General features: G+C 47.4%; 1 protein-coding gene across 1 annotated transcript in view; it reads left to right on the top strand.

Annotated features, from left to right (window-relative positions):
- Positions 1–23,247, top strand: part of LOC123352005 (guanylate-binding protein 1-like) — a 174,153-nt gene that overhangs the window by 117,700 nt on the left and 33,206 nt on the right. The window contains exons 7-8 of the mRNA XM_044991689.1: positions 7,377–7,589; positions 15,845–15,947. Coding sequence (XP_044847624.1) covers positions 7,377–7,589; positions 15,845–15,947 — 316 coding nt within the window. The remainder of the gene's footprint in view (positions 1–7,376; positions 7,590–15,844; positions 15,948–23,247) is intronic.

The following is a 23,247-nucleotide window of genomic DNA, read 5'->3' as shown; positions in this document are numbered from 1 at the left end:
TATAGAAACAGGAAGACCGAATCGGGAATAAAAATCCCTAAACAATTTCTTTGCTACTGTGATGGAGGCAGCCTCTGCACAAGGTTAGGCTTCAATATACAGACACATATTAACACATAGTCATATGAGGAACCTTTTGGCATGTTGATAAAGTCAATCTGGATATTTACAGACGGGCCCCACAGAGTGGGGTGAGCTGCCGGTTTAGTCCGGACTGACTTACTACTATTGTGTGCTACTAGTGTCGTGACACTAGTGCAATCATCCCTCCTTTGCTCACGCGGGCCAAAACCGTGGGTCACGCGAGCAAGGCAACAAAGTCTTGGGCGCTACCAAGCGACCATCCAGCTGCACCATTAGCCCCATCCCACCCTAAGTTCATTAAGGAGGAGAGTTTGAGAAACATTACAAGTTTCATTTTCAGGTTGTTTTGGCTAGTTTCCGCAAGCTATTCTTCGAGATTTCGTAGTCTTAATTCACTTAGCTGTCCGGCAGTGAGGCAGCAAGGGAGAGGTTACTAGCACAATCACCGTGCTTGCTTGGAGGCTTTATTATGTCCTCAGGTGGAGAGGTTGTTTTCTTAGTAAGATTCAAAGGCTCACTGGGTCTGTCAGCAGACAAAGGAAAGGTCACCACAGCTTTACCTTCTCCTTCACTCCTGCTGTCTAGAAGGAGCAACAACGCCAGAAGGAAAGATAGACCGATCATCAGTCGGAGAGCCATTACAGTGAGGAACATGGGCAGGTAGTCAGTTCTTGGCACTTCACAGGGTGTTTGGCAATTAACAGGATTTGATAAGGGTCTTTCAGAATGAGGCCAGAGCAGTTCCTCACTGGTGGATCTCCATGTAGACCCAGTCTTCTGGTTTCAGCGAGCGGCAGAGCTACTGTATATAAAAAGACATAACACATTTTATTAGTTTCTGGCAATAATTAAGCATTGTGTTATTTATTAAATGAATGTCCATCTGAGCCAAAGCCAGCAGGGCACTATCGATAGTTGCATTAGGTGCCCTGGTACAAATTTTATAAAAGCTTAATCTGGCCTTTCAATTGGGAGTGGCCTTCAAAGGGCATTTTGACCATACTGGATCTATGAAGCTGCACATAACTTGTTATAATTTGTTCAGTACATTAGGTTCATAATCACTATTGCTACTCACAGGTACGCCAAAGTTTTACAGCAGTTTTGGCATTTGCCTTTTACAAGGAAATACTTTACTAAAACTAACGCATACTTACAATTACAACATTTAAACATTTGAGTAAAATTAATCTAAATATTTTTCCTTTATAAATACCCTTACTGATTGCAGGCAAAACTGAGGAATCACTCAAATTACTCCCCATATTTTCCTGTATTTGTTTTATAGACAGGCCAGGTTTTAATGGCTTTTTTTCTGCTCTTAAATACATGTTCTGCTCTTAAATACATGTTGATTTTAAATAAAAAACACAATCCATTTTGGCTTTCCTTTGACAACGTGACCGTTGATTACACAGAGCCATCTTAAGGCTTAGTGTGGGGTACTCACTACAGCTTCTATTTGCTATTTGTTGCCAAAACAGATTCAAAATCGTTTACCAAAATTTTATAACACATTAAATTACCTTAAGGATTAAATACTAAATACCAAAATTAACACTAGTTTCCTTTTATTTGGCAAAAATATTTTTGTTTGTTTTTACAACCCCAAAACAACACCAATTTATTATAAAACAAAGATTGTACACACCATACGTGTTTTTAACAAAATTGACTATCTTTTATAGTCAAATGATTTTACTTAAATAACCTCTTGCCTGGATTATTCACAGACACTCCCAAAGGAATTACTGCAAAGAAACCAAGATTTTTCTTTTCATAACACCTTTTAATATTTGTACATAGTTTTACTGCTTAATTTCCTCCAATAACTACAGAGTTAACTTTTAACTTTCCTTCTTTTAACTTCCTCAAACTGAGGTTGCCTGCTTGTTTGGGCCCAATCCTTTTCCTTGCTACATTATTTCTTTTCATGGGCACAGGCATTGTTTCACTACCAAGGAGGTAGTGGGCTTTTGACTTAACCCCTATTTATCTATTTATATACACACATTACATCTTGATGCATTTATTTAATAATAACATTTTTCTATGTCCGGACTTAATACACTCTTCCCTTGAGGCGGTAACAACCCCTCAGCACCGGTGCATTATATAAAAAAAAAGATAATAGCAGGGCTACAGACAATGGGAAAGATAGAGAAAACATCAGCATAAACCTTCTACTTTGAGAGTGGGTTTCACTACACTTTGGGAAATGGTCTTGCTGGGTTTAGGCAAAATTTCAGCCGGTTGGGCAGCCCCAATGTGCCCAACCTGGTCGGCATGATCGGCTCACAATGCCCACAGGGAGGTAGAGACCTTAACCAGCTGTTCCTGTTGCAACGAGGAAGGGCTGGGGTCGGTCTACTCCTTAGTGTCCTTCTGAAAACCTTCCAGGACCTCATTGTGAGCGGGATCAGACACATCCAGATACACACCATTTGGGGTATAACAGATTGTACAATTTAATTCACAAAGCAAATCTTTTTGGTATTTTTTTTTTACCCTTGGGGCCAGTGGGGGCTGGGCAACAGCTCCCCGCCTACTTCCTAGGACCATAATTTGGGTATATGTACGTGGCAGGAGTGCCCTTCTCTGGCTTGGGAATCTGCTTAGATTCCCCCTTTGCCCCCATTATGGATACCGAGCAGACAATTACAACCCAGCTGACAGGCATCCCCAAAGGGCTAAATATAAAACACTGAACAGACAGGCTAGCACAGTGGACAAAACATATAACAGAACACACCACATTTACCGTGTGCCCCTTCGCCCCTGTCACCATCAGTCATGGTGTAACTCTTAATTATTCCAGCATTCACTGGCACACCTATGGGCTGTTAGCTCCAATTACTGGCAGCTAGTTTTACGGCCCCTCCACTGTCTGCCTATTGCTGACGGGAGCCTTGGCCAACCTTATCTCTAGGGCCACTCCGGGGTTACTCACTTCCCCAGGGTCCATAGTGGCTTCTACCTCGGGGGTTCTAACCCCAAACCTATGACAGACACAAAACAACCTTCACAACACAGGCATGGCATTGACAAGGAGTGCACCCCTGAGGTGTACAATCTTGTCAAGGTCAAAACTTCCCTCCAGGGGAAACTGCAGTTTTGGATTATCCCTGGTATACCAATTCCATTTTTTAAAATATTTACACGTCGACGACCCATAATGCACATACATATAAGCAGCAGGCGTGCCTTTGGGCGGGACCGGCAGGATTTTTGATCCTTTGGCCCCCATTCTCACTCCAGCTTACTTTTACACAAGCCAATCACACAAGGAATGCTTATAGGATTGCCACGGTTCTAACACCAATAGCTTAACCGAGCCTGCCCATGGCAGGAACAGAAGGGGTAGGTTCCCAGGAATATTACCTCTGCTGAACCTACTGGGCGAACAAGCAAGGGGGGCAGGCTAAATGGAAAAGCCCGTGGTCCCCACACGTCTTTTCTCAGCCCTGAGCACCAGCCTTCAAGCCAACGGTGCCTCAGCAGCTTTCGAGCTGACAGTGTGGTTTTCCCGGGGCTTCCCTCCTCTCCAAGAAGGGAAGGGAGCTTGTGGCTCCAGGGGGAACAAAAGGGACCTTGCGGCCTTTGGTAAAGGCAGTGCTCGAAGAGCGGTCATGAGGACATGGGGACGTGGACTGGGAAGGGTAACGGGACGGGGAATCATACAAACACCTCGACTGGTTAGCCACTCACCAAGGCCTGCCAGTCGGGGAAGCTTTTACAGTCTCTCTTCAAGCAAGGTTGTGGGGCTTGCTTTCAAGACACTCCCGGTCACGAGCTGTCGCTTCGCAGGAGGCTTAGGGCGTCTTCCCACAACCAGCAATCACTCTGGCCGCACGGCCTTATACACATATACAGGCACGTTTCCTGTCACAGCCGCCAGGGCGAAACAGTCCCCTGGTCCCTCCCAACCTAGTGGCTCCGGGACCTCTGAGTTCCTCCAGGACCAAAAGGAGTGCGGTCCGAGGTGCGGGGCGGCCGGCACAAACCAAAGACTGAGCCGGATACTCAGCCTAACCCGAAACTGAGGCTGAAACTCAGCCTGACCTGAGACTGAGACTGAAACTCAGCCTGACCCGAAGACTAAGACAGACAAACAAACAAACGGACACTACTGAGGCCTGAACAAGGGCGTCAAGTATGCCTGACAATCACAAGGGTCCAGATCCAGCTCGTGACTTACCCCAGCCGGAGTCTACGGACCAGTCCTCTACCAACCCAAGCAGCAGAGATTTCAAAAGGTCTCTTACCTCTCAGATGGGTCCAGGGGTTGGGAGGGAACTAGCCGCGGTCCTCCGATCCAGGGATGTCATCTGTGGATCCCGGACGAGCCCCCAAATTGTCGTGGAAAAATTCGCCACGCCGTTGATTATTGGTCAGACAGCCCTGAGGCTCCTTTATTGTAGTACAAGTATGCATACAGGGAGAGAGCATGTCCCCATGCAAGGGTCAGCTTCTCTAGCTTGTTACAAATTTTACCAAGCTTATAAAGGCTAAAACCACAAATTATTACAGCCTGAATTTCCCTTATTTGGGATTATCAATGGCAAATTAAGCAAGATAGCTCAGTACTTTTCCATATTTGGTTTTTCCTGTTATTGTTCTTTGGCAGTTTTCGTTGGTAGTCTGCCTGCCTTTGGACCCCTGCTTGCAGTTTCTTCTGCAAAAGCTCTTACTAAACTCTGCATATTACAGCTGGGCACCTTAGGGCCGCTTGGTTCCTCTTTTCTGCTTTACTTCCTGGTGCCCTTTATACCGACAAACACATTTTGCACAAGTATTAAACCCATTGCTTATATATGCTAGTAGGGCAAGGGGTTAAGGCCTACAAATTACACCAAGCAGCAACGGGGTGGGTTAAGGTACGCTTAAAAGTCTGGGCCTATAAGCGGGGTGGGGGGATATTTTCCCTATCAAATTCAAGACATCAGGAGATGGAGAATCCATCCTGGACTTCCTGGGTAGTTTGTTCCAGTGGTTAATCCCCCTCGTTGTTCACAAACTGTGCCTTAGAGCATGTTTACACATACAGTGCTGTAGGGCTCCGCTGCACCGATGCAGCTGTGCCGCTGCAGAGCATCTGGTGGAGATCCTCTGTGTCGAGCTCTCCTGTCGGCATAATAAAACCAGCTCCACAAGCAGCAGCAGCCGTGTTGGTGGGAGAAGCTCTCCCACTGACCTAGCACTGTCCACACCAGTGCTTATGTCAGTGTAACTTACGTCATTCAGGGGGTGGTTTATTCACACCCCTGAGTGGCATAGGTTATACTGACATAAGCTGTAATGTCGACATAGCCTTAGTTATAACTTGAATTTATGTGGTTTAGCTCCAAGCCACTGGTTCTTGTTCTGCCTTTCTCTGCTAAAGAGCCCTTTGGTATTCGGTATTTTCTCCCTGTGAAGGTGCTTATACACGTCTATCAAGTCACTTTCATTCTTTTTTAAAAATAATCTAAACAAATCAAACTCCTTACGTTCCTCACAACAATGTATTTTTCCAGCCCTCCAACCATTTGTGTGGCTCTCATTTAAACTCTCTTCAATTTAACAATCTTCTGGACGTCAGTATTCCAGTATCAGTCTCACCAATACCGTAAGCAGAGGTAAAATCACCTCCTTACTCCTTTTCACTTCTCCTGTTCACACATCTATGAATATAGCTCTTTTGCCACCAAATCACCATGGGAGCCCATGTTCAGAGTCATGCTTTCCAGGACACAGTGCCACATTCTGTACAAACAGCTCTGAGGCTTCCTTTGCACCTCTTTCTTCCTTGCACTGCTCCAAGACCCCGCCGCATTCCTTACCCCCTGCACTGACTCCAACTTTTACTCTTGACACTGCTCAGGGTCTGCCGGCATTCCTGCCCTCACGCCTATTTCTCTGAATAACCTCTCAGCCCCTGCTGCTCAGAGACCCCTCCAAATATGGGCCTAATGAGTGGAAAAAAAACTGTTAATTTTTCTGTCCTTAGCTAGTCATTCTTCAAATTCTTTCTTGGCCTACTGAATTATACATTTACACTTCACTTGTCAGATCTTATACTCCTTCTATTCTCTAGCATTAGGATTTGACTTCCAATTTTTTGCCTCTAGCCACATCTTTTACTCTGAGGATTAGCCATTGTGGCATTTTTTTGGTCCTCTTACTAGTTTTTTTTAATTGATTTCATTAGCAGCAATACTTTATTTGCTTTGCTGTAGCACCTAGGAGCCCCAGGCATAGATCAGGACCCCTCTGTGCTAGGTGCTGTACATTATTATAGTTCTTTATTGGGTATATTACAGTAGTACCTGGGCATCCCGGTCATTGACCCAGAGCCCACCAGTCTAATTACTGTATAAACACAGAACAAAGGGAGAATCCCTGTCCCTAGGAGCTTGTATTATCACCCCTCTCCAGGAAAGTTTCTGTCAGGGAAATGTTCTCCTATAGACACTTCTGGGTCAAACAATGTGATTTTTCACTCTTTAAGTCTGGTCCATCACCTTCACTCCCTGGGGTTGATGTTCAAGGACCCCTGCAACTCTTTCCCTAGTAAGTAACCATGCCTCCTAAGCTAGAGATGGCCGATCTCCTGTCCTCCTCCCTTAATAGCAACAGACAGGACTGCACTGTCTGGCAGCCTCCATCTGAGGCCTGCCATGCACAGAGGGTCTGGAAGAGGGTAACTGTGGCACTAGCTTTTCAGAAGCAAATTCTTGGGCCTTTTTGACACAGACAATTTCCCCTCACAGCCAATCTTATAAGAAACTTTCTCCCTTCTCCTACTACAAGGGTAGTAGCTCATATGAGAAAGCCCAAACTGAAAACCAGCATCTCCACAAGGAATCTCAGTCTATGTGCACCAGTACACAGTTGTGACTCTGGCTGAGTCTTACCAAGGGACAAAGGGTGAGATTTTCAAAGTTATAGGTGCTCAAAGAGGCAGATAAGGTCTTCGTGGGATTTTCAAAAATTCTTAAGCAAGTTAGGTACCTAATTTCCATTGAAAATCAAAATGAACATTTTGGGCATTAGCAGTATGTTGTCATGAAAAGTTTCTTTTTGTAAAAGCTTTTTTTTTTTTAACCAATACATAAATAAAAAATGTAGAGCAGCTCCACCTCATACACTGTCCTGACCCCCTTGTCAGACACTGAGCCTTTGGCTTCCACTTCAGAAAAGGGCAACATGTCTCCTAAACCCACCGGCACTGGTATGCTGGAAAGGGAAGGTGAGAAAGGGCAAAAATCCAGTCATCCACTCACACTGGTCTCTCCCATGTCATTTTCCAGATTGAGATAAATGAACATTACGGGACTGTGCTGAGCAAGAACAAAAGCACTTCCCAACAGATCTGCCAGACCCTGCTCGCCCAGCTGTCAGCTGACATGGCGAAAAAGCTCCAAAATGGGGTTTACATGCAGCCTGGTGGGCATGAACTGTACATGAAAGACCAGAAACAAGTGTTGGAGAGTTTCCAGAGGACACCCAACAAAGGAGTCATGGTGAGTGATCAGCAGGGCCAGCAGAGTTATTCAGGGGACAGCTGGAGAACTTTGACTTTTTTATGCTCATGAACAAGTCACAAACTGTGCCTATGAAAAAGCATCATATTTGGCTGTGTGCATACACTGCATATTAGATGCCTGGTTGAGTGTTGCCAACTCCACATAGAAGCAAGTAATCAGAGAGACCCTGAAAAGTCACTAGATGTTACTATTTAAGCACTCCAAATGTGTCGTCAATGTCACTAAACAAAATTTCCACAAATTTCAACAGAGAACTATATATACACACACACACGGGATAGTCAATTTTCGTTATGAACATAATACTGAAATAATACATTAGTGTATATAGAAATTCTATAATCACTGAAAATGTTTTTAGACAGTAAATTATATTCTAACAGGTGTTTGTCGCAGGATTTGTCTACACTGACAACTGAACTACAAAAGTTTTGCCTTTCAGAGGTGTTAAAAAAACACACCCTCAAAAGACAAAAGTTCTGCCGACGACAAGCACCGGTGTGAACAGTGCTTTGTTGGCAGGAGCGCTCTCCTGCTGAGAAAGCTAACCCCGCCCATTGGGAGTGGATGTTTTTTGTCAGCAGGAGAGCTGACAAACAGCAGCTACACTGCACAACTTTTAGTGGCATGGCAGTAGCAACACAGCCGTGTCGCTAAAAGCTGTTTAGTATAGACACTGTTTAGTGTAGTGTAGAGTTTTAAGGGCATGTCCTCAGAAGGAATTGCTTGGTCTGTGAGGCTGTGAATGAGAGGAAGGGTTTGACTGGAGCTCTGGTGGCAGAATAAATCCTTAGCAAATAACCGGGGCTCAGCTTTGATTCCTTGGTGGTGGGGAGGGAGTGAAAAACCAGATCTAATGGGGAGAGGAAGCTGAAAGAAGGGAAGATACAACTGCCCCAGGGGGAAAAGTTATGATCTTCTGCAGGTAGTGGAGTTAATTACTGACAGCATGGCAACACTTGCAGATGAGTGCTTTGAGTTAAACCAGCCTTTGGAGAGCGCAGTAGGGAAAGCGCTGCAGTGTGTCCACACTGACAGCTGCCAGCACACTGGCGTGGCCACATTTTAGGCATTTGCAGTGGCATTGGGAGCGGTACATTATGGGCAGCTATCCCAGCATGAAAGTGGAAATGGCAGAGGTGCTTAATGACTTCTTTGTTTTTGTTTTGAACAAGAAATTTGGTGGTGGTTGGACACAGTAGTGCAGCTAGGGGGGTGCAGGGGAAGCAGACGCTTCCCCTCAGCACATTATCCAAAAGCGGCACCTTAGTTAGGGGTTACCATGGCACCAGTGGGCGGGGCCCATGCACCGCTCTGAAGCTTGGCCTGCCAGGCCGGCACTGGGCTTCTGCAGGCAAGGGTGGGGGCAGCACGGCTGGTGGAGCCATGGGAGGAGGCAGCCGGAGGAGTGAGGGGGGCTGCAGCATGGCCGGAGGAGCCATGGGAGGGGGGCAGCCCCCCTACATTATTATCAAGGCTGGGCGCATTTTCCCCACCGCTAGTGTCGGCTTTTGCCCCAGCCCTTGGCATAGTGCTGCCGCTGCAGCAGGGAGCACGTGTCCCTGGCGGCTCACCGTGCAGCAGAAGGCGTGCCAGGGGAAGGCTGCCATGAGAGAGATCATGTCAAAGCCAGGGCTGGCTCTAACTTTTTTGCCACCCCAAGCAAAAAAAAGAGTGCCACCCCGCCATAACACCCTCCCTGCAAGCGCCGCCGACCCCCCCCGAGTTCCATGCCGTGCCACCCAAGTCCCCGCCGCCCAAGTCCCTGCCCCCCCGAGCACCATGCCGCTGAAGCCCCCCGCCCCCCTGAGCACTGTGCTGCCCAAGTTCCCGCCCCCCAGAATGCCCACGCTGCCAAAGCCCCCCGCCTGCCCGAGCACCACACCGCTCTGCCAAAGCCCCCACCCCCGAGAGCACTGCACCGGCCAAGCCTCCCCCGCACCCGGGGCACCGCCCAGCCGAAACAAAAACAAACAAACAAACAAAAACCTTCAGCGTCACCAGGCTGAACCAAAGAAACCCCTGAGCGCTGCCCCTCCCCAAGGTGCCGCCCCAAGCATGTGCTTGTTTGGCTGGTGCCTGGAGCCGGCCCTGGTCCAAGCGACTGAAGCTGCAGCTGGGGGGTGAGGCAGAGATGGAGGAGCGGGTGTTCAGCAACCCCTACCTGCTCCATGGAGCTGCCGCCGCCTCCTCAAGCCCAAGCGAGGCCGCGGAGACCCAGCAGGACCCCGCACCCTCCCGAGTCGGGGAAGAGACTGAGTCCCTCCCCTTCGGCCCAGAGAGTGCCCCGGGCTGCCGTCCAGCGTTCTAGAACCTCGCCGGGCTCTGGAATGTTCAGCTGGAGGAGCCATGGGAGGGGCCGCGGGGGCAGCAATGCATGGCTGGAGGAGTCATGTGGGGGGTGGCATGGCTGGAGGAGCGAGGGGGGGTGCAGCATGGCTGCAGCGTGGCCAGAGGAGCCAAGGAGGGGAGCGCGGAGCAGCCAGAGAAGTCAAGGGGGGCGTGGCCAGAGGAGGAACCAAGTGGGGGTGCCTTTTTTATGTTTGCTCCCCCTGCTCTTAGAACCTGGCTACACCACTGATTGGACATCCAACATATTGAACACCAGTGAAAATGATGTGGGATCAGAGGCTAAAATAGGGAAAGAACAAGTTAAGATGTATATAAATTAGACGTCACGAGGACCTGATGAAATGCATCCTAGAATACCCAAGGAGCTGACTGAGGAGATATCTGAGCTATTAGCAATTATCTTTGAAAAGTCATGGAAGACAGGAGAGATTCCAGAAGACTGGAAAAGGGCAAATATAGTGCCCATCTATGAAAAGGGAAATAAGGACAACCTGGGGAATTACAAACCAGTCAGATTAACTTCTGTACCTGCAAAGATAATGGAGCAAATAATCAAGCAATCAATTTGCAAACATCTAGAAGATAATAAGGTGATAAGTAACAGTCAGCATGGATTTGTCAAGAACAAATTATGTCATATCACCCTGGTTGCTTTCTTTGACAGGGTAGCAAGCCTTGTGGATAGCGGGGAAGCGGTAGACGTGGTATATCTTGACTTTAGTAAAGCTTTTGATACTGTCTCACATGACCTTCTCATAAACAAATTAGGGAAATACAGCCTAGATGGAGTTACTATAAGGTGGTTTATAACTGGTTGGAAATCCATTCCCAGAGAGTAATCAGTGGTTCACAGTCATGCTGGAAGGGCATATCAAGTGCGGTCTGAGAGGGATCAGAGGTCTGAGAGGTCTGCTTCTGTTCAATATCTTCATCAATTATTTAGATAATGGCATAGAGAGTACACTTATAAAGTTTGCAGACGACACCAAGCTGGAAGAGGTGGCAAGTGCAAGGGCTTTGGATGATAGGACTAAAATGCAAAATTATCTGGACAAACTGAAGTAAATAGGATGAAATTCAATAAGGACAAATGCAAAGTACTGCACTTAGGAAGAAAGTACTCCATTCAGGAAGGAACAATCAATTGCACACATACAAAATGGGAAATGACTGCCTAGGAAGGAGTATTATGGAAGGGGATCTAGGGGTCATAGTGGACCACAAGCTAAATATGTGTCAACGGTGTAACACTGTAGCAAAAAAAGCAAACATAAAAAGTGTTGTAAGCAAGACATGAGAAGTCATTCTTCCGCTCTACTCCGTGCTGATTAGGCCTCAGCTGGAGTATTGTGTCCAGTTCTGGGTGCCACATTTCAGGAAAGATGTGGACAAATTGGAGAAAGTCCAGAGAAGAGCAACAAAAATGATTAAAGGTCTAGCAAACATGATCTATGAGGGAAGATTGAAAAAATTGGGTTTGTTTAGTCTGGAAAAGAAAAGACTGAGATGGGACATAACAGTTTTTAAGTACATAAAAGGTTGTTACAAAGAGGAGGGAGAATAATTGTTCTTCTTAACCTCTGAGGATATGACAAGAAGCAATGGGCTTAAATTGCAAGAAGGGTGGTTTAGGTTGGACATTAGCAAAAACTTCCTAACTGTCAGGGTGGTTAAGCACTGGAATAAGTTGCCTAGGGAACTGTGGAATCTCCATCACTGGTGATTTTTAAGAGCAGGTTAGATAAACACCTGTCAGGGATGGTCTAGCTAATACTTAGTCCTGCCATGAGTGCAGGGGACTGGACTAGATGACCTCACAAGGTCCCTTCCAGTCCTATGATTCTATGATTCCATGAAAATTCTTTGAGGGATTCAACAAATATGGGAACAAGGGTGATCCAGTGGATATAGTATACTTGGACTTTCAGAAAGACTTTGACAAGGTCTCTTACCAAAGGCTCTTAAGCAAAGTAAGCTGTCATGGGATAAGAGGGAAGGATCTCTCATGGCTCTGTAACTGGTTAAAAGATAGGAAACAAAGGGTAGGAATAAATGATCAGTTTTCAGAATGGAGAAGTAAATAGTGGTGTCTGCCAGGGATCTATACTAGGACATCTGCTGTTCAGCATATTCATAAATGATCTGGAAAAAGGAGTAAAAAGTAAGATGACAAAGTTTGCAGATGATACAAAATTACTCAAGATAATTAAGTCTAAAGCAGACAGCAAAGTATTAGAAAGGTATCTTATAAAACTGGGTGATGGCAACAAAATGGCAGATGAAATTCAGTGTTGATTAATGCAAATAATGTACATTATAAAACATAATCCTAATTATACATACAAAACAATGGTGTCTAAATTGCCACTCAAGAAAGTGATCTTGGAGTCATTGTGGAAAGTTCTCTGAAAACATCCACTCAATGTGCAGCAGCCATCAAAAAAGCCAACAGAATATTAGGAACCATTAGGAAAAGGATATGTGCAGTTCTGGTTTCTCCATCTCAGAAAAGATAAATTAGAAATTGAAAAGATACATAGAAGGGCAACTGTCATAAACAGATAGTTAAGGGTTAAGGTCTCTTTTACCTGTAAAGGGTTAACAAGCTCGGTAACCTGATGAACACCTGACCAGAGGACCAACCAAGGGACAAGATAATTTCAAATCTCTGTGGAGGGAAGTCTTTGTCTGTGTTCTTTGTTTGGGTCTTTGTTCTCTCTTTGGATCTAAGAGAGGCCAGACACATTTCCAGGCTATCCAAGTTTCCTGAAGTATTTTCTTCTATTCAGTATAGTGAGTATTAGAAAGGCGGATTAGTCTTATAATTAATTTCTACATTTGCAATTGTGTGTTTGCTGGAGAAATCTCTTTATTCTGTTTGCTGTTACTTTGATTATTCTGAGAAAAAGGGGGGAGGAAGTCTCTCCAGTTTTATAAGTTAGACCCTGTAATTTTTTCCATCCTGGTGTTACAGAGATAGTGTAAAGTATCAGAGGGGTAGCCTTGTTAGTCTGGTTCTGTAGAAGCAGCAAAGAATCCTGTGGCACCTTATAGACTAACAGACGTTTTGCAGCATGAGCTTTCGTGGGTGAATACCCACTTCTTCATAGAGATAGTGTACGCACTTTCTTTCTTTCTTTTAATAAAATCCTTTTCTTTTTAGAAACTGATTGATTTCTTCCCTTGTTTGGATTTTCAGGGGAAGGGGAGGGGGGGAAAGTGAATCCCTCTTTGTTTTGATTCAAGGAGTTTGAATCAAGGTATTTCTCCCAATGACTAGGGGAGGGGAAAGAAGGTGGGGGAATGGTTTATTTCCCTTTGTGTTGAGATTCAAGGAGTCTGGATCTGTGTTCCCAGGGAAAGTTTTGGGGGAACAGAGAGTGAGCCAGACACTAAAACCTGGCTGGTGGCAGCTTTACCAGATCTAAACTAGGATTTAAGTTTAGAGGAGCCTATGCAGGTCCCCATCTTGCGAACGCTAAAGTTCAAAGTGGGGAATAAACCTATGACATGAGATGCAAAGCCATTTAACATATCCCCTGTGCAAAATGCTTTGGGGCACTGACTCCAGGGCTGTTGGAACCGGGGCGGGGAGGAGTTGGAGGGACTAGTGCCCTCACACTGGAAACACTGTGGTGGTGCCACCCCATGTAAACTCGTGCATGCCGGGGGGCGGTGGAGGCAGAGGTGAGAGTGGGACCCAAAGGGGCAGGAATGGGCCTGGAAGCCAGCAGATGCCCCCAGGACCCTCCATCCCAGCCTGGAGATGGCTGACCTGCCCCTTCCCCAACAAGTCTCAGTATCATCAAAGTAACAGCAAACAGAATAAAGAGATTTCTCCAGCAAACACACAATTGCAAATGTAGAAATTAATTATAAGACTAATCCGCCTTTCTAATACTCACTATACTGAATAGAAGAAAATACTTCAGGAAACTTGGATAGCCTGGAAATGCATCTGGCCTCTCTTAGATCCAAAGAGAGAACAAACACCCAACAAAGAACACAGACAAAGACTTCCCTCCACAGAGATTTGAAATTATCTTGTCCCTTGATTGGTCCTCTGGTCAGGTGTTCATCAGGTTACTGAGCTTGTTAACCCTTTACAGGTAAACGAGACCTTAACCCTTAACTATCTGTTTATGACAGCAACAAAAATGATTGGGGGTTGGAACAACTTCCATATGAGGGGAGATTAAAAAGACTGGAACTGTTAAGCTTGGAAAAGACACAACTAAGGGTGGATATGATAGAGGTCTATACAATTGTGACTGATGTGAAGAAAGTGAATAAGGAAGTGTTATTTCCTCTTCACATAGCACCAGAACCACAGTTCACCCAACAAAATTAATAGGCAGCAGGTTTAAATCAAACATAAGGCAGTATTTCTTCACACAACACACAGTCAACCTGTGGAACTTGTTGTCAGGGGATGTTTTGAAGCCCAAAAGTCTAACTGGGTTCAAAAAAGATTGAGATGAGTTCATGGAGGATAGGTCCATCAATGGCTATTAGCCATGGTGGTCATGGGTGAAACCCCATGCTTTGGGTGTCCCTAAGCCTCTGACTGCCAGATGCTGGGACTGAACAACAAGGGATGTGTTGCCGGCCCAGAGGGCCCGAGGGGGCAACAGTGGGTTCGTTGCCCAGTGTGCGTCGCGCTAATTAACACACCAGGGTGGAGAAGCAAACCAAGTTTATCTGAGCTCAAATAAGGTGCAAGGGAGAAATAGCAATCTCAAATCCTGCACACCCGCAAGCAGGCGGGGTCCCAGTATTTATACCCCCTTTGTTGTTGTTTTTCTGTACTTTCCCACGGTGTGGGCTACTTTCTCATGCATATAACCTTGATTACAGCATTTGCTTTCTGCCTGTTTTATCTAGTATTGGCTACATCTAGTTAACCGGCCTTGCAGCTGCTAGCAGTCAGCACATAGCACAGGAGGTTACAAAAGTTTAGTAAGGCTAACAGAAACGCTTAACATGGAAGTACTTTGGTTCACATTGTCCCAGAGCAAGAAGACTTCATTGACACTTGTGGTCTTCCATCCTCCTGAGTTACCTAGATTTATGCCTAGTGACACCAACAACTGCCTAGTGACACCAACAGATGGATCACTCAATAATTGCCCTGTTCTATTCATTCCCTCTGAAGCACCTGGCACTGGCTACTGTCAGAAGACAGGATACTATGCTAGATGGACCATTGGTCTCACCCAGTATGGCTAGTCTTTTATTCTTCTGAGGAGCCTGGAGCACAGGCTGACCCATTGCTGACAGATGTTTTGATGCAGACTGAACACCGAGCTCAAATACATGTACTGCAGAGAGAATCTGTCACAGGTGTCCTGTCTAAGGGCATTTCTACCATGGAGCTGGAGGTGTAATTTCCAGCTTGGGGAGATGTGTTCACACACTAGCTCAATCTAACATTGCATGCAAATAACTACTTGAGCTGGAAATTACACCTTCAGCTCCAGTGTAGATGGGCCCTGAAAGCCAACAAGACCCAAGGCATAAGAGCTAGGCCTTTGGAGCCGCTGGCTGTGCTCAGGGAGTGACTTTGGGGTGGCAGGGTTGGTTGCTGGGTGTCAGAATAAATGAGATTTTCAGGGGCCAATGGGAGTTTGAGCTGCCAGCTGGAGCAATTACAAGGCTATGGATGTACTTCCTGTTGTCCACTCACCAACCTTCCTTTACAAATTACCATCTCCAGATCATGTCTCAGGAGAAAGATTTGCACTGATGCAGTTGCTGAATCCTTGTCAGTCAATTCTTCTCCCACTGGTTGCATTCCTCTCAGAGATTAGCATATTTTTGATGCCTCATGAGTAATTTAGCCCTGAGTGTTAAGAATCTTTGTGGTCTCTTGTTCCCAGGCAGAGCAGGTACTGGAGCAGTTCATGGACAGTAAGAAAGCAGAAGCAGCCACCATTGTCACGGCTGACAAAATGCTGACAGATGTACAAAAGAGCCTGGCGGGTAAGTTTCTGTGAAAGGATTTTAAGCGGAGTCCTTTCCATATTTCAATAATTTCAAGAAAAAAACAGTATCAGAGGGGTAGCCATGTTAGTCTGGATCTGTAAAAGCAGCAAAGAATCCTGTGGCACCTTATAGACTAACAGACATTTTGCAGCATGAGCTTTCGTGGGTGAATACCCACTTTGTCGGATGCAAGTAGTGGAAATTTCCAGGGGCAGGTATTGTGATAAACTCAGGACAGACAGTTGCCAGAGGGGGTGGGGAGGAGACAGTCCCAGAGGGTTAAAAGGCCCTCCTCCTTATCAACTGAGAGGCAACTACAGGTCAAGCAGGTTCAGCTGAGAAAGGGTTACCAAGGTAGCAAATTAGAATCAGCTGAGGGGAGCTACCTGAGGGTAATTAGGATCAGCTGGTTACAACTTGGAGCTGCCTGAGACCTTTTTAAACCCCTTCCTGGGAGGAAGGAAGGGGGGGCAAAAGCAGAGAGAGAAGGAGCCTGGCTACCAGGAGTATTGAAGCAGCAAGCCTCCCCAGGCAGAGCGGCAGGACGCTCTCCTACAAGGCAGGGTAAAAATACTTTAATTAAGACTGGTGAGAAGACAGGGGACAGACTTCCCCTGAGTCCTAAGGGGGATTGCATTACCCTAGCCGGTCTCACCAGAGCTAAAAACAGCAGAGGCTGGGGAGACTGAGACGGGACTTTGCCACACGTGGTGTCAGGAGTGGGATGTGAGTGAGACTTTGCGGCAAACCGTCTCGGGGCAGGGTAAAAGCACCCCCCAAAAAAAAAATGGAAGATGTAGTGAAGGCATTGGTGCAGGCCACTGCGGCCCAGCAAGAAGCTACCAGGGTGCAGATGGCTGCCCAGCAGGAGGCGGTACGAATGCAGCAGGAGACAAATCAACTCCTGATGAGCCAAGCGGCTCAGGATCGAGCCACCTTGCGTGAGGTTGTGAACCAGCTAAAGGCCCTGACCACCCTAACGCACGGCCCCCATGGGACTCGGCCCCTGCACGCCAGCCGCTACTTACAGAAGATGACAGTGGATGATGACGTGGAGGCGTATCTCCTTGCGTTTGAGAGGACGGCCCGGCGGGAGGCCTGGCCCCAAGACCAGTGGGCCAGTATCCTGGCACCTTTTCTGTGTGGGGAGGCACAGAAAGCGTATTTTGATATGGCAACAGAAGCAGCTTCCGATTACTCCCAGCTAAAGGCGGAGATCCTGGCAAGGTCTGGCGTGACGACAGCTATAAGGGCGCAGAGGTTCCATGAGTGGAAATACTGAGCCAACAAAGCCCCGAGGTCCCAGCTGTTTGACCTGATCCATCTGGCCCGGAAGTGGCTGTGCCCCGAGACCCGCCGGCCGGAGGAAGTCGTGGAAACCATAGTTGTGGACAGGTACATGAGAGGGCTACCGCCGGACATACGAGGATGGGTCAGTCAAAATGATCCCTCCTCCTATGATGAGCTAGTTGCCCTTGTAGAGAGACATCTAGCAGCACAGGAACTCTCTCGGACCACTGGGGAAGGGAGGCGCCAGGATAGGAGGCAAGGCTACGTACCAAGGGCCCGAGTTGCCATAGCTCCAGGCTGAACTATGGCAGGGAAGAAGGAGAACGAAGAGCAGCCAAAGTACTCGGAGGGACCTGGGGACTGGGAGAGAGAGACTCGGGGGGTAAGGCCCCACAGCCCAAAAATTAAGGGGCTGCCCCGAGGAGGGTACCGATGCTATGCATGTGGAGAGATAGGGGATATAGCTGCCCAATGCCCAAACCTAGAGGAGCCCATGCAATGCGACCTGGGAAATCTAGAAGAGTCATGTGACCTGATAAGCCTAGTAGGAGTAGCGATGGTCCCTCATAGATATACTAGGCAAGTTAAAATGAATGGTATAAAGACCACCGCGTTAGTAGACTCAGGAAGTGCAGTCACGCTGGTCTCGGGAAAGCTGGTTGGGTATGATCAACTATCCCGGGCCAAGCGCACAGGGATATCCTGTGTCCATGGGGATGTAAATTACTATCCGACCATCCGAGTGAAAATAGAGGTCCAAGGAAACCCCACTAAGGTGATGGCGGGGGTGGTCCCGAAACTCCCCTACCCAGTCCTCATAGGACGAGACTTCCCAGGGTTTGGCAGTCTACTTCCTGGAAAGGAGTCAGAAGAAGATAACACTCCAGAGAGCAATGGGGTGGCCTCAATAGTTAGCAACCCCCCAGCCTTCCAAGAATTTGCCCAGGACTTATTCTCGCCCCCTGGGAAAACCAGGAAGACTCGGCGAGAAAGGAGGGCAGATAAGAGGAGGGGAACGAGCATCTTGGCCCAGAATCAGAAGCCTATACTCGTAGGGGAGAGAGTTGGCCCAACGGACGAAGGGACTAGGCAGGAGGTTGGGGAGCCAGTAGCCGGGCCCAGTTCCCCAGGGACCTCCCTTGAAGGGGAGGGGGAGATAGAACCCTCTGAGTTGGGGCAACTTGGAACTTCACTAGAGAACTTTGGACAGGATCAGGCCAATGATCCAGTATCCCAGAACATTCGCAAGGAAGTAGTGGAGGTGAATGGGGTCCCTGTGGAAGGGAGAGCCAAGGGCCCAGGGCCGTATTATATGATCAAGAAGGATCTGCTGTACAGAGTCGTCCGTATCCAAGAGCAAGTCGTGGAACAGCTCCTAGTACCACAGAAACATCAGAGGGGCGTGATGGAGCTAGCCCACAGCCATTTGTTCGGGGGACATCTAGGGGTGGATAAAACCCTGGACCGAATTCTGCAGAGGGTTTTTTGGCCTGGAATATATGCGGCGGTCCGACGATATTGTGCCTCCTGTCCAGAATGCCAGTTACACGGGCCCCGACCCCGCTTAAGGGCACCTTTGGTACCTCTCCCGATTATTGAAGTCCCCTTTGAGCGGATAGCTATGGACCTAGTAGGGCCGCTAGAAAGATCAGCCCGGGGCCATCAGCACATACTGGTGGTGCTAGATTACGCCACCCGATACCCCGAGGCCATTCCCCTACGGAACACTACGTCCAAGACCATAGCTAAAGAATTAATCCAAATTTTTGCTAGAGTGGGAATACCCAAAGAGATCCTGACAGATCAAGGAACTCCCTTTGTGTCTAAATTAATGAAGGATCTATGTGCAATGCTCCACATAAGGACCCTAAGGACATCAGTCTATCATCCGCAGACCGATGGCCTCGTCGAGCGTTTTAATAGGACGTTGAAGAACATGATACGAAAGGTGGTGAGCAGGGATGGGCGGAACTGGGACACCCTGCTACCGTACCTAATGTTTGCGATCAGGGAGGTGCCTCAGACTTCGACTGGGTTTTCCCCGTTCGAACTGTTATATGGTCGCCACCCCCGCGGCATACTGGACATTGCCAAAGAAAGTTGGGAAGAACAGCCGAACCCAGGGAGAAACGTCATCGAGCATGTGTTGCAGATGAAAGACAGGATAGCCCAAGTCACTCCCATAGTGCGGGAACACATGGAGAGAGCACAAGGGGCCCAACAAACATATTACAATCGCCAGGCGACGACCCGAAAATTCCAGGTGGGAGATCGGGTGATGGTACTCGAACCCACAGCAGAGAGCAAGCTCCTGGCCAGATGGCAGGGGCCATACGAGGTAATAGAAGCCGTTGGAGAGGTCGATTACAAAGTCCGACAGCCCGGACGCCGGAAGCTGGAACAAATCTATCATGTGAACCTGTTGAAACCTTGGCAAGACAGAGAAGCGCATGTGGTCACTATAGGGTCACCCCCTCCCGAGAGCAACCTGCCTGGCCAAGTGGGAATATCCCCAGAATTGACCTCTGACCAACGAGCGGAGGTGATCCACATGATTGAACGCAACCAGGACGTGTTCTCAGAAAAGCCAGGCCGGACTACTGAGGTTCACCATCACATCCTCACAGAGCCTGGAGTGAAGGTGAATGTAAAGCCATACCGGATCCCGGAGGCGAAAAGAGAAGAGATAAAGTCAGAAGTCAGGAAAATGTTGAAGCTAGGGGTCATTGAAGAGTCTCATAGCCAATGGTCAAGCCCAGTGGTCCTAGTACCTAAGCCGGATGGCAGTATGAGGTTTTGCAATGACTTCCGGAAACTGAATGAGGTGTCCCAATTTGATGCGTACCCTATACCCCGGATAGATGAGCTAATTGACCGACTGGGGAAAGCACGATTTTTGTCCACCCTTGACCTGACTAAGGGTTATTGGCAAATTCCCTTGGCCAGGGCCGACAAAGAGAAGACGGCCTTTTCAACTCCAGAGGGACTGTATCAATACACTGTCCTCCCGTTCGGTTTACATGGGGCTCCTGCCACCTTCCAACGGCTCATGGACAAACTGTTATGCCCACATGGCAGGTATGCGGCCGCCTATCTTGATGACGTCATTATACATAGTCCGGATTGGGAGACGCACTTGGGGAAGGTGGAAGCAGTCCTGGACACCTTGAGGAAGGCAGGGCTGACTGCAAATCCCTCCAAATGCGCAATTGGGCTAGCAGAAGCCAAATACCTTGGATATATAGTGGGGAGAGGTGTGGTAAAGCCCCAACTCAACAAGTTAGAGGCAATACAGAATTGGCCCCGACCTGTCCGGAAGAAACAGGTCAGAGCATTCCTGGGGCTGGTGGGGTACTACAGGCGGTTCATCCCCCACTTCGCCACCAGGGCATGCCCGCTAACTGACCTAATGAAAGCCCGTGGCCCAGATATAGTGAAATGGTCTAGCGCGGCTGAGGAGGCATTTGCAGATCTGCGGACCGCGCTCTGCACTGACCCAGTGCTGGTAGCTCCAGACTGGGAGAAGGAGTTTATCTTGCAAACGGATGCCTCAGAAGTTGGGTTGGGAGCGGTGCTTTCACAACTGGTTGGAGCGGAAGAACACCCCGTCCTGTTCCTCAGTAGGAAACTCCTGCCCAGGGAACGGAAATATGCCGTAGTTGAAAAGGAATGCCTGGCCGTAAAGTGGGCCATTGAAAGTCTTCGCTATTACCTACTCGGACGGAAGTTCACCCTTGTCACGGACCATGCTCCCCTGAAGTGGATGCACCAAAACAAAGAGAAAAATGCGAGAGTGACCAGGTGGTTCCTGTCGCTACAACCCTTCCACTTCAGAGTACAACATAGGTCTGGAATCAAGCATGGCAACGCGGATGGCCTTTCAAGGGTACACTGTTTTGCCGACCCAAGTAGCCCAACCCTGTAGTGTTGAGCGGGGGGGGGGATGTGTGATAAACTCAGGACAGACAGTTGCCAGAGGGGGGGGGAGGAGTCAGTCCCAGAGGGTTAAAAGGCCCTCCTCCTTATCAACTGAGAGGCAACTACAGGTCAAGCAGGTTCAGCTGAGAAAGGGTTACCAAGGTAGCAAATTAGAATCAGCTGAGGGGAGCTACCTGAGGGTAATTAGGATCAGCTGGTTACAACTTGGAGCTGCCTGAGACCTTTTTAAACCCCTTCCTGGGAGGAAGGAAGGGGGGGCGAAAGCAGAGAGAGAAGGAGCCTGGCTACCAGGAGTATTGAAGCAGCAAGCCTCCCCAGGCAGAGCGGCAGGACGCTCTCCTACAAGGCAGGGTAAAAATACTTTAATTAAGACTGGTGAGAAGACAGGGGACAGACTTCCCCTGAGTCCTAAGGGGGACTGCATTACCCTAGCCGGTCTCACCAGCGCTAAAAACAGCAGAGGCTGGGGAGACTGAGACGGGACTTTGCCACAGTATATATATGCAAGCAAGAAGCAACTTGCTAGAACAGAACACCTCAACTGCTAGAACAGGGCTTCATCTTCCCTGATTGAACTAACCTCGTTATCTCTAGCTTGCTTCTTGCTTGCCTATATATACCTGCCCTGGAAATTTCCACTACTTGCATCCGACGAAGTGGGTATTCACCCACGAAAGCTCATGCTGCAAAACATCTGTTAGTCTATAAGGTGCCACAGGATTCTTTGCTGCTTTTAAAGAAAAAAACAATTATTCATATGATAGAGTTAAGGATGAGACTCCATGGCCACCCAGGGCTTCATAGCTGTCTCTATGGTGAACACCATGACCACTTGGAACTCTCCCATTACAGGATATGGGTTTGGGGAACTATGGGGTATTCTCAGTCACTCCTGCTGAAACTTCCACTTAGTATAAATTTTCATGCTGTCTGTCTGGAGCGGCTCACCACTGTGAGTGCCAGTCTCAGGTCTGACTGTCAGAAAACAGGGCAGAGACCCCACACTGGCGGTGTGTTTTAGAATTAGACTGCACCAAGGCAGTAACAAATGTGCACTCCTGGATCACTATACGAGTCTTACCATGGAGTCATAGACAGTCTTAGACTCTCCAGTCTGTCGTTCCACCTAGACAACTGAACTTAGTGGTAATGGCCACATAAACCAAAAATCACACCACATCTTGTTTCTCCCAGTCCCAAAGACCAGTCACTTACCCCAGATCAATTGGTACTCCAGACCTTGCACCACAGACAATGCTGGCAGCCAATTCCATAGTAAATTAACTAAAGATTTATTAGCTAAGAAAAGGATACGAGAGTTATTGAGAGCTTAAAGTAGGTAAAATATATTCACATGTGAGTCACAGTTTGTAATTCCAAGTGGTAACAGTGATATAATGAACTGCCATTTTCCCAAAAGTCTTTCAGGGAACCCAGATGTCTCTGGGGATCTCCGCTTTGCATCTGGTACTCCTGCCTGTCGGAGTCCAAATAGTCCAGAGATGAAGGATCTTTCTTTGAATCCATATTTGTAGTCTGTTCACATTGTTGAGCAGGGGTTGGACTAGATGACCTATTTAGGTCTCTTCAAGCCCTAATAGTCTATGATTCTATGATTCTGTGATTCTAAAGCTAGCTGACAGCATCTCTACCCATGTGGGCCTTCCTTTGTTGCCTGTGAATGAGAAATGCAGTTTGAGTCTGTGATCTCCAATCGTCAGCATACTGGCCACTTGCTTTGAAATCCTCTCTTTTCCATTAAAGTCCTCAACTTCTTCATTAGTATTTCACAAGATTTCTTTGATGGGTAATTTAGTTACATTTAAATGTAAATATTTGCCATTGCTTTATAACAGGACACAGATAAGTGAAAACAATGTAAGTAATGACCCATTGGCTTTCATGAAGTTTAAACACCAAACACTTTTGATTTCTATTAATATGCAATTGAATTGGCCTGTGGGCCTAACTTGACCTGGTACTTGGGTTGTCAGTGTCACATAAATAATTACATGTTTATAGGAACAGTGAGATGCACCTGACTTTGCCACATCCTGAGTGCCTCAGC

Source organism: Mauremys mutica, chromosome 17, assembly GCF_020497125.1.
Source record: "Mauremys mutica isolate MM-2020 ecotype Southern chromosome 17, ASM2049712v1, whole genome shotgun sequence".
In the NCBI taxonomy this organism is placed as follows: domain Eukaryota; kingdom Metazoa; phylum Chordata; order Testudines; family Geoemydidae; genus Mauremys; species Mauremys mutica.
Note: the sequence above shows the minus strand (reverse complement) of the source record. Positions and strands in the feature narration are given on the sequence as shown.